At 39.9% G+C, this 11212-nt stretch overlaps 2 protein-coding genes across 3 annotated transcripts; both read right to left on the minus strand.

The window, feature by feature from the left end:
* Positions 1 to 21: 21 nt before the first annotated feature.
* Positions 22 to 5814, minus strand: cbln11 (cerebellin 11). Its single transcript, XM_041779949.1, has 4 exons — positions 4699 to 5814; positions 4550 to 4615; positions 4317 to 4448; positions 22 to 302 (listed from the first exon to the last, which is right to left on the minus strand). The coding sequence occupies exons 1-4, from the start codon at positions 4955 to 4957 to the stop codon at positions 22 to 24; spliced, it is 738 nt and encodes a 245-aa protein (XP_041635883.1). The 5' UTR covers positions 4958 to 5814.
* Positions 5815 to 5994: 180 nt separating this feature from the next.
* si:ch211-63p21.8 (kelch-like protein 33) lies at positions 5995 to 10959 on the minus strand. Of its 2 annotated transcripts, none has more exons than XM_041779947.1 (4): positions 9974 to 10959; positions 8948 to 9896; positions 8683 to 8853; positions 5995 to 8579 (listed from the first exon to the last, which is right to left on the minus strand). In XM_041779947.1, exons 1-4 carry the CDS (start codon positions 10785 to 10787, stop codon positions 8060 to 8062), a joined length of 2454 nt encoding a protein of 817 aa, XP_041635881.1. In that variant the 5' UTR covers positions 10788 to 10959; the 3' UTR covers positions 5995 to 8059. The 2 variants fall into 2 exon arrangements, with proteins under 2 accessions (XP_041635881.1, XP_041635882.1); XM_041779948.1 differs by having other exon boundaries at positions 5996 to 8579; positions 10679 to 10959.
* Positions 10960 to 11212: the final 253 nt, after the last annotated feature.

Consider the following 11212-nt stretch of genomic DNA (forward strand, 5'->3'; position numbering starts at 1 on the left):
TAATGCATTGTTACTTATAATTTATTTTGGAAAGACCAGGAAACCGCTGAAGGTGGTGTGTCCATTCAGGTTGTCAAACACTCTGCCGTCGTCCCACAGCTCCATGTGCACCGCATCACTGGCAGCCAGCTGCAGAACAACAGAGTTGCTGCTAGTGTCTGATCCGTCGTCAGAGGGGAACTCGTAGGTTGAGATATGACGGGAGTTGTTCTTTAATAGTATCGCCCCGGTTACATGAGTGTTGTAGCCATAGGTGGTGAAGCTGAAGAAGTAGAAGCCGTCCACTGGTGCTGTGAAGACTCCTGCAACAGAGAGACAAAACAGAAATGCAGGACATTCTGCTTATAGCCCTGAGTTATGCAAATTTATGCAGACTAATCCCGTATCATCACAGACAAAGTTTCTGTCATTCATTATGAGACAATGAGAGCAACAAAACAGTAAGAGCTATGTGTTTATGTGTCAGTGGAGCCAGTTTACTCCAAGAAATGCTTTCAGTGCAGTTCTTTGCTCCTCTATTAATAAAGAAATGTTTTCCAATTCTGATGAAACTGCCGCTCTAATGCCAATCTCTTTAACCAACGCCACTGTTAAGAGGCTTTCAGTTTCTTGAAGCAAAACCCTGCCAGTAGCAAACGTCAAACCTGACACCCCAGATAGACTGTTTCATATACCCATGAATGTAATATATTTCACATTTATCTGGACAACAACCCATGCAAAGTGCATGACAAGGGGCAGGACTTTTTAAAAACTTCCAGTGGGCAAGGTCGCTCACCTTTGGTCCGAGCAAACCTGTGGCGCTTCGGCGCATGGCGCAGTTGTCATATGTGGAAATTGTGGGTAAGTCCAGACTAATCGCTACACCATTGCTATTTGCTTCAAGTACAACTAAACTCCACCTGTAGCTACTGCCTTGTTCTCCTCAAATGACGCTGATTAGTCTGCTCCGTTCTAAGACCTCGCACAATTTTTTCAGATTAGAGCTCTGTAAGATGGATTTGCCTGAATACAGACATGGAATCTGGCCAGTTCATCAGCTTTACAAGGTAACCTACCACTTTGTTCTCCTAAAATGACCTGGTTGGCTGTTGGCTAGAAGCTTTGCAGGATGGACCAGCCTGATGGGAGACACAGACTCTGGCCATTTTGTTTTGTAAGGTTAACAGTGTGTAGTCGTGAAAATATGAGCTAAACTACTTCTCGAATCAGGCTCTATGCTGTGCATATGAGCATTTTAACACTGATGACAATGAAACTTCATTGGTCTTGCAGCCAGCCCCAAGTGGACATTAGAAGGACTGCAGTTTAATGCACTTCCACATTCCATCATTGTGCCACTCAAGAAACCTCAGAAGATCCTATGTCAAAATGTAAAAGTTAAAAAAAGTTAGGCAGAGTTAGCTCAAAGCCTTTCAAAGTCATGTCCACCAACACTGGGCCTCTTTAGAAACAGGCGATTGACATCACCAGGACCAGTGGTTCTTCAGTGGTAGAAGGTTGCAGGCGTTTTCAGAGGGTTGCAAAAGTGCACCATAAGTGGACATCTGAATATTATGGTTTACTCCTTTCCTTCCACAACAGCAAGTAAATTTTGGATGTTTTCTTGAGATCTCCTCTCCCTTATCTCATTATCTTGAGACAACAAAGCTGGTTCTCCCATACTTATGTGATCCTTCCACAAGATATCTAGGAAATAACCAAAGTTTACAAGTTATTATGTTACAAGCAGAGATTTAAATGCATAAATGTATGTCCTTCTGGGGCTTCTGTACTGACACTTCTTAGCCATGTTTGATTTGTCCTGCCTGTTTGTTAAGTCATGTTTTGGCCCATCTAAGGTCCAAAGTGGAGTTACAATATTTTAGTTATTTCAGCTATTTACCACATAAATTTGTTTTCCTCCCAGTTTGTCAGGATTACTGTGAAGCATAGCTTCAGGCCTGATACCTGGTGTTTGGATCTGTGCCATCAGTGCCTACCTGTGTTTCTGTCATGTATTATGTGATGAATTCAACACTTTTAAACTGCTTTGTGTTCTTAGTCTTCATTTGGTCCTTTAGTTGTCATTACAGTGACTTCAACCATGGAAATAAGCAACAAAGACAAGTGCATGACGCTGGAATCTGCTTACGAAAACATTACAGTTAATTGGCCATAACAAATGAGATGTGACTCAACCTAATGAATAAAGGGATACAATTAGAAAGATATGGTGCCAATTACTGCAGCTTTAGCTGAAAACTCCAGTGAGCTTTGTCAGTGAAGTTGGTCCATGCTTGTTTGAAATACCAGAAACAGATGTGAGTTTAGAAGCCTAAGGACATGTAGTGTTAACACTAGTCTCTACCCAATAAATCACACGATTCCTGGATAAGCATTTTTTCTGTGGCAATCCTTTAGCTTTATCTTAATATATTAAGAATGTTTATTGAAAAGGATAAGACTATTTTAGTGTTGCTGCACCAATTATGTGGAATCAAGCTACCCTCTCTAGAAAAAAATATATTTATAAAAATACAATAAAGGCTAAAGGATTTACAACCCCAATTCCAAAAAAGTTGGGTCACTTTGTTTAATGCAAATAAAAACAGAAGTCAATGATTGTCAAATCTCTTAAACTCATATTTTAATCATATAAGAACATAAAAACATATCAGATGTTGATGGCAGCTGCACATCTAAATAAAGTAGGGACAGGGTCAGGTCTACCATTGTGTAGCATACCCTCCTCTTTCAAAAACAGTCTGTAAACATCTGGGAAGTGAGGAGACCAGCTGCTGGAGTTTTTGGAGAGGAATGTTGTCCCATTCTTATCTGATGTAGGATTAGCTGCTCAACAGCTAATCTTCAGTTTTCTTTGCTGGATTTTCCCTCAATGATGCTCCAAATGGTTTCTGTCGGTGAAAGGTCTGGATTGCAGGCGGACCAGTTCAACAATCAGACTCTTCTACTGTGAAGCCATGCTGTTGTGATGGATGTTAGTTTAGTTTAGTTTTTATTTTGCAAAAATGCTTCGTTTCAGTTTAGTTTTTATTAGTTTTAGTGTTAGTTTTAGTTTTTTACGGATAGATGTCAGGGCTGAGGGAATGTCATACCTTTTTAAAAACATATTCAAACAGGCTGCTCTTCACTTATCATTTTATTTACTTAATGATAACATTTGAAAAAAAAAACTCCAGAGTTAAACTACCATGTGAAATCTTAACCAATCAGATCAGGTAATTTTACTACCCAGACTCTGGTGTAGGTGCAGTCAGTATGGTTGTGTCAAAGACTGAAACTAAGGATATTTTTTCTCCATTTTCATTTTATTTTAGTTATTTTTGTAAGCGCACACAGTTTTAGTTAGTTTTCAATTTTTTGGTAAAGCTTAGTTTTTATTTAGTTTCAGTTAACGAAAATGATTTTTGAATTTTAGTTTTAGATATTTAGTTAGTTTTAGTTAACTATAACAACCTTGCATCTGACCACAGAACAGTTTTCCATTTTCCTTTGGCCTAGAGAAGACAGCATCGTTTCTGAATTGTGTTCACATATCCTTCTTTGCATCATCACCATCAGCTTTAACTTGCATTAGTGGATAGCATGGCCAACTGTGTTGACAGCCAATGATTTCTGGAAGTGTTCCTAAGCCCAGGCAGGGATTTCCAGCACAGAATCATGCCAGTCAAGCATCCAATATTTACCTTTGGCCTTGTTCGTTGGACATAGAGAATTCTCCAGGTTGTCTGCATTTTTGATAATGTAATGGGCTGTAGATGGTGGGATATTCAAAGTCTTCAAAATTTTACATTGAGGATCATTTTTTTGAAATTGTTCCACAATTTTGAGAGGCAGTTTTTCACAGATTGGTGAACTTCTGCCTAGATTTACTTCTGAAAGACTCTGCCTCTTTAAATGTTCCTTCTATACCCAGTCAAGATACTGATCTGTTATCAGTTAACCTAATTGGTTGCAAAATGCTCATCCAGCTGTTTTTCATTGGCACCACTTACTTTTCTATCCTTGTGTCACTCTGTCCCTACTTTATTTGAGATGTGTTGTTGCCATCAAATTCAAAGTGAGCAAATATTGTTCATGAAATGATAAAATTTCTCAGTTCCAACATCTGATAAGTTGATTATGCTCTCTTGTGAATAAAATAGGGGTTTTAGCAACCATTTGCCAAGGGCTGAACTCTGTCTTTATTTATATTTTACACAGCATTTGAACTTTTGGGGGGATTTAAAAACAAACAAAATATAAAGATATACATGTAAATGTCTCTGCGGGCACGTGAAGGTGTGCACACACATTGTAACAGTGAATCTTACCTGTGTTTTCATCATAACCATTTCCAACGTTTGAGAAGATCCGTTTGAAAATCAGAGTCTTGTCTGTGCACGGTCCTTTATAAATCTCTCCAAAGCTTGCCAAAGAGGCGGAGAATGCCACCCGAGGTACACCTAGAAACAGAGTGTTAAACAGAGATAATGTGAAAACTGATAAAACATAAAGACAGCTTATATTTTTGAACTAAATATTAAACAAAAATTAAACAACTAACCTTTACTGCTGGTCTGTTTTAGCTCATCCAGCTCCTTCTCTGTGGCATTCAGTCTCCTTTGCAGGGCTGAAAACATAGCATCAAATGTATGAATAAATTATGAGTTAGAACATATATTTGGTAATTATTCATCATCTAAAATCCTGTACCTTCATTGTCCTTGTTCAGTTTTTCCACCTCAGCCTCCTGTCTCGTCAGCTCGTCCACAGTCTTATTGAGCCTGGCCTCCAGAGCTTCCACCTCACTCTGCCATCTCTCTACATTTTTCACTTTGTCCTCCAACTTTTTAATTAACTCCGTTTTGGCTGTCAGCCATTCGTATATGTCCTCGTCACCTCTCTGTCCAAGCCCTGACTCCACGAGTGAAAACCCCAGGAGAGTCAGCAGAAGCAAAGTCCTGAACTCCATTTCCTCAGCCTTAAGTGTGCACTGTCTTTGCTTTCACTCTTTCAATCTGCACCTTAAACAGCTGCTGTTTCTCTGAAGATCCTCTGATATCAGTGAGTATGCAGCATGGAGGCCCTTAGGGACCCCAGGTCTAGTCATGCCCCAACAAGACAAAAGTGAAAATATTTAAAGCATGAGTTGTAAAATCAGCAATTTGGAGCAATTCACTCGACTCTGTGCCAAACATTGGCTTTTGACAGGTGGTGGGTGCTTGTGATTTGAATGTGTTAATGATACCAACATAAATCTTGGATGGTAAGTTTATTTCAAAAGAATTTTGAAATTTTAATATCAGAACCTATAACAGGCCATTAATAAGCTCTGTACACTTATGTTTACACTGAGGGTGTTCGTGACCAAAAATGCCCATTGAAACCCATTCAAAAAACAATATAAGACCTCCAACCATCACAGGAAAAAAAACATTTTATGGTATCAGGTCTTCATTCTGGAGTCACTATTTAAAAATTAATTTCTATAAGGTCTCTATTTTAACATTTAATTAAACTCCTAAAATGAAAAAAATATGTTGCATTCCAATTTTGCCCACCTGCCACAAAAAAGTAACAAATAAATAAAGCGTATGAATTAAAGTTGTTTCTCAATAAATATTTCAATTCAACAGTTCAACTGCATGTATTACATATAAAAAAATGTGTTTTTATCATTTTAATGCACTTAAATAGGCATTTAAAGGGTTTGAGTCCCCAAAATTATTTAATACTTTATACTGATGATCAAATTTGATCTTGATTTAAAGACGGATGCAAAAGACGTTGGAAAAAACTACTAATGTATATCAATTTTATTGTTTTTTAATGTATGGTGACATTTTTGTTCACAGTTATTTAAATTGTTTTTTATTATTATTTTGTTCATTAATTTATTATTATTATTATTATTTAGATTTAATTTTCTTTTTAATTAGTTTTTGTCCAAAAATACCCTCAGAGTGACAATTTATTTTACACCATCTGAGGGTTTACAACTTCATCAAAAACACTTTTTCCTCTTGGTGCCCTTTATGCTGTGAAACATCTAAAACCAATTATAAAAATTTTGATAATAACCTGCAAGTTGCTCTATGAATATTAATATAAACCTCTTTTTAGTCGACATGTAGCTACTGACGTACAGTCATGAAACCAGCAGGTCCGTGTTTAACTGTGGAACAGCAGCGCCCTCTGCTGTCTGCTGACACACTCTTGATGAAAAGGCAAGCTCCTATTCAAATACATACTGCTGTATTTCATTATCATTGTTTTATATCTCGGCGTAGCTGTAAATGATGTGAAACAAGAGTTGTATAGTCTCATTTTTGGCTTTTATTTTTTGTAATGAAAGCTGCCATATACTTAAGGGTCTTCTAATTTTTTAATATTCCATTCTGCCATAATGAATTAGCCCACTTTGTATAAGAGACAATCCTTTGATGAACTAGCTTACTCCTCGTCTTCACTTACATAAATGTACAGAGGTCAGACCACTAAAGTCCATCTATTTATTTATTCATTCAGCCCTGCAGTATCACTGTGATATTCAAAATACATGCTAAATGATTCCTTTCATATACTTTTTGGTCCAAAATATGACTCGAGTATGTAAATAATGAATTTTCTGGTCGATTTTGGAGAAAAAGTACGACCGTTTGCTAGCTAAGCTAACAGGCTGCTAACTAGCTTACAGGCGTTTCCATTGACTTGCCGTCCTTGATAGCCGAATGAGTTAGCTTGATAAAAAATAACTTATTAATCTAGCTGTGAAACAGTGACTACCTGTGCCGTGTTATTCGACTTGAATAGAATAAGGAATTATTGGTGCAGATTAAAAAAAACACAATATTTCGTAGGCAAGTTATTTTTCCTTGTAATCAAGGAAATATTTTTCCTTGAGATCAATTAAAAGTAAGCCTTTATTAAACAGAAATGTCTTATGAATAAAAATATAAGAAAATTATGTTTATTTGGTTGCTCAATACTTAACTGGGGCTCCTTTTGTACATATCACTGCATTATTGTGCCAACGCATGAGGGCAACCAGCCTGTGGCACTGCTAAAGTGTTGTGAGGTACATGTTGCTTTCTGGTCTTCTGTATTGTTGGGTCTGGTGTCTCTCATCTGCTTCTGGATATCCCTTCATGTATTATCCATGGGATCAGTCAGGCCAGTTAGCTGACCAATTAAGTAAAGCAACAACATGGTCAGCAAACCAGCTAGTAGTAGTAGGATGGCTTACTGTGGACAGGTGCTGAGTACTGGGACAGTCTGACCCTGCCTCTATAAAACTTGATAGTAGATAGACTCATGAATTGCTGTAAAATCATATGGTAGACAACTGTATTGACTTAGTATCATCAAGTGTTCATAATGTTAATTTTTCTGTTAGATTCATGAGTCTAAATCAGCAGTTTTTGACTGGTTGGTTGGGATCCAAAGTGGGTTGCAAATCAATTTTTTTAGGAAAAAATTTGCAGCAAAAAATCCATGATATGCATTTAAAGTATGTCTACATCTCTTTATTCTTTCCAAAGTTTTGTTCCATCTCAAGTCCAAACTGCACTGTTTCAATCAAACCACCAAAGGAGCTGGGTTGGGTCCTGAGGCTTGACCAGTTGAGAACTCCTGGTTTAAATTGTTACTTTGTGATAGACAAACCAACAAATTAAAAACAACTCTGAGGGTGCACAAGAAAACAGGGTCCAACAAAAACAAACGGATGGGTATAGTGTCCTTAATGGGTTGGTATTTATGAAAAATGTAGTTTTTGAATATGTGTTCTTCAGTATGGAGAGAAATGGCCACCAAAAAGTAAACTGTGATATATTTAACAGCATAACCAAATATAAGAAGTGTTTCAGCTTTAAACAAGATATTTCTAGCTTATATTCTGTACCTTTTGAAAACTGACCAATGGTAGGCAGATGGGCATGCCATAAAAAGGGCCTGTAGAAATATGTAATGTATAATTTGCTTATTTCCTTTTGCTAATCATGCATTTAAATTTTTTGAATAGATCACATCAAAATGCCTACTTATGAAAGTTTCTTTGTTTTACAGCAAGATACTAAATCCTGAGGTGTTTTGGCAGTCGGAGCAGACAGGCCCGTATGTCCGTAACAGCCCCTGGAAGTTTTCCCATGATCTCCCATTTCTGTGTGCTGGGATTGAACCGGTGAACCAGTCCAGACTCACTGTAATCATCCTGGCAGTATCCTCCCAGTACGTAGATCATCTCCTCTAGGACCACTGATGCTGCGCCCACATGAGGGACAGGAAGTGATGCAAAAGTAGTCCAGGAGTCCACCACAGGGTCATAAACCTCGCAGGCTTGTTGGTCGGTGTAAAACTTCCTGAGGTTGCAGACACCACCAGCGACATAGAGACGACCTCGCAGGTGCTCCATGCAATGCTGGGCCCGGTCGTGGGTCATGTCAGCCAGGTAGGTGGTGCCTCTCTTTGGGTGGTACAGGAACATGGAAACCAGACATACATACTTACAGTTAAAGCCTCCAGAGATGAAGATACCCCCGTCCAAGACAGTTGCAGCATGGCCACTCAGAGCCTGGTCCAAAGGCCGGACAAAGCTGAAAAACAAAAGAAACAGAAAAACAAAGAAAGACAAGAAGTATAAGATGGCAATAATGTGCCCAATACTGTGTTCTGTAGTGGGTCTATTATGAATCTCACCTCCAGGAGTCAGTGTCAGGGTTGTACATCTCAACACTTTCTAGGTTGGTGTTCAGCTCCTTATCTCCACCAATGGCATAAAGACGCTCCTCGTGCACCACCAGTGGGAAGTTACTTCTAAACTCCTGCATATCAGTTAATCTCTTCCAACTGTTCTCCTCAGGGTTGTAGCTAGAATGGGTGAGATGAAGGAAATGTAGATTAAAAAAAGTTAGATCACAGTGTGCCTGTGAGTCAGTCTTAGGCATCGTCAGTCTTTATTTACCTGTAGGCAGATTTCATCATGTCGTCCTTGGTGTAGTAATAGCATCCTCCGACCACGTACAATTTTCCCAACATTGCTGCCACTCCATGCCTGAATTTTGACTTATCTGGTATCTCCCCCAACTTTTTCCACTCCATCTCCTTAACCAAGCCTGTACCACTACGAAGGGAGTTTGCAAACCACAGTTCCCTGCTTGGCAGGCGCTGACCCATATCTGGGTGCAACTGGTCTCCCCCGACAAGAACAAGAGCGTCTTTAGGATGTCGGACTCTGCACTGATCCTGGCCTTTAGGAAGGCTGAATCCAAATTCCTTGAGAGCTGAACCATAAAGTTCCACGTCCTTGTTTCCAGAGCACTCCATGCGCAGGTTAATAGCCCTGACCTCCCTGAACTCTCGAAAGGTCATAAGGGGAAACCGGACTCCGGTCATCAACAATCCAGCCTGGCCTAATCTATCCTCAGGATCAGCCTCAACCCAGGAGGATACAGCACGGAAAACAGCCAATTCTGAGGGCGCACATAGGCCATCACAGCGGAGGATGTCTAGAAGTTTCTCAGCTGGCAGGTCCTTAAATTTTGCGGTAGTTGACACCTCCCAGAAGTTCCTCAGTACAAAGTCATTGGCCTCCTCAAGAAGCTCGATCACCCCATAGGCTTCAGCAAAGGATGCCACATCCAGGCAAGAGCCTGAATCCATTTCTTGTCGCAGGAAGTTGTAGCAAAGCAAAAGGGCCGGCTGGAACTGAAGTTGGAGTGCCGTGCAGGTGATTTCAAAGACACAATCCCAGCTTAGTGGAAGGATCCCGCTGTAGGAGAAGTCAATGAGAGCCTCCAACTCAGAAGCCAAGAGGAAGGGAAGGGCAACATGGGTCTGGTTTGATTCCTTCATCCCGCAGGTGAACATGCCACGGAAGTAGTCACTGCTTGCTGCAAGGATTGCTCTGTGGACTGAAAACAAAAATGCTATAAGATAACCGTGAACAAGGCAACTAAATATAAGAAAGAGAAGAAATGTGACTACTAACCCTTGAATAAAGCATCGTCTACGTCCAAAATCACATCACACCCCACTCCATCTACCCACAGCTGTTTAATGGACTGAAGTGTAATCTTCATCTCCTCCAGAGCAGAGATCTTTATTTCTTTCTTTTTGGAACTTCCACATCCCTTAAGCTTTTCTTCTTTCATACATAGATCCAGTACTCTAGGAACCCCCAGTGCTTGAGCTGTAGCTTTAATCTGAGCCACATTGTCTTGGTTCAAAGATAACACTGTTCCAGTGTACGCAAATTCCAGAACAGCCTGTAGTCCATCATGATCAACCTCAGGACCCAGTGCAACTGACCTTTGTTGGACTTTCTCTTTGCTTGACTTTCTTTGCCTTCCATCATCATCCCTCAGCTTCTCTTTGATGAAGGAGCTAACAGCAGCAAGAACTGGGGTGTGCACATGGAAACAGATGTCCTTATCAGTGGTTAAAGTCAGGTCTGTGAGAAGGGACAAATCCCAGAATTCCTTCAGGGTGGCAAACACTTCCTTTGTATAGGTCTCGTTGCGATATGTTCGGACATCACCATACCCTTCATCCCCTAATGCTTTGTTGCCAATAGACTCCCCTGTTCCTTCCTGATTTGAACCCCTCGCCCTTACTTCTGACCCTTCTTTACTAGCTCTTCCACTCATCAGCCCCATCCTTGAGTCATTGTAAGCCACAATCCTCTTCAACTCACGTTCTATTACTTCTTCTCCACCTTCTTCAATCACTCTTTTCCTCCTTTCTTTCTCTCTCCTCCATCGCTCTTCCCATTCCAATGGCAGGTAGCGTCTGGTAAACTCCATGTCAATGTCTATGCTTCAGTTTCTCTATGAACTGCAAACTACACAGGTCTATCTGTGGTCGTTTGACCACATCCTACAACATTGAAGGTCCTAACACTCTTATCTAAAAGATTTCCTTTTATTTCTTTTCCGCTCCCTTGCAAATGTCTCTCTTTCTTCTCTTAGCCTTACTCTTGTAGACACAGCTTCCCTGAGTGTATAAACAAGCAGCTAATAATAGTTACTGGGTCAGATGGATTGAATTTCAACTCAGTCTTGGCACACGTGAATGTTTTCAAGGTAACAAATAGCCTTTCTAAGTTGCATTAAAGTCTTGAAGGTCTCTGGAGTGTATGAACCCAAGTGGCTTTTTTTAGGATTTACCTTTGGCCTTTGGTCTTTGAGAGGGCAGAGGATAGAGTGGGGAATCAGGGAAAGGAGAATGT

Source organism: Cheilinus undulatus, linkage group 22 (genome assembly GCF_018320785.1).
Source record: "Cheilinus undulatus linkage group 22, ASM1832078v1, whole genome shotgun sequence".
Classification (NCBI taxonomy): domain Eukaryota; kingdom Metazoa; phylum Chordata; class Actinopteri; order Labriformes; family Labridae; genus Cheilinus; species Cheilinus undulatus.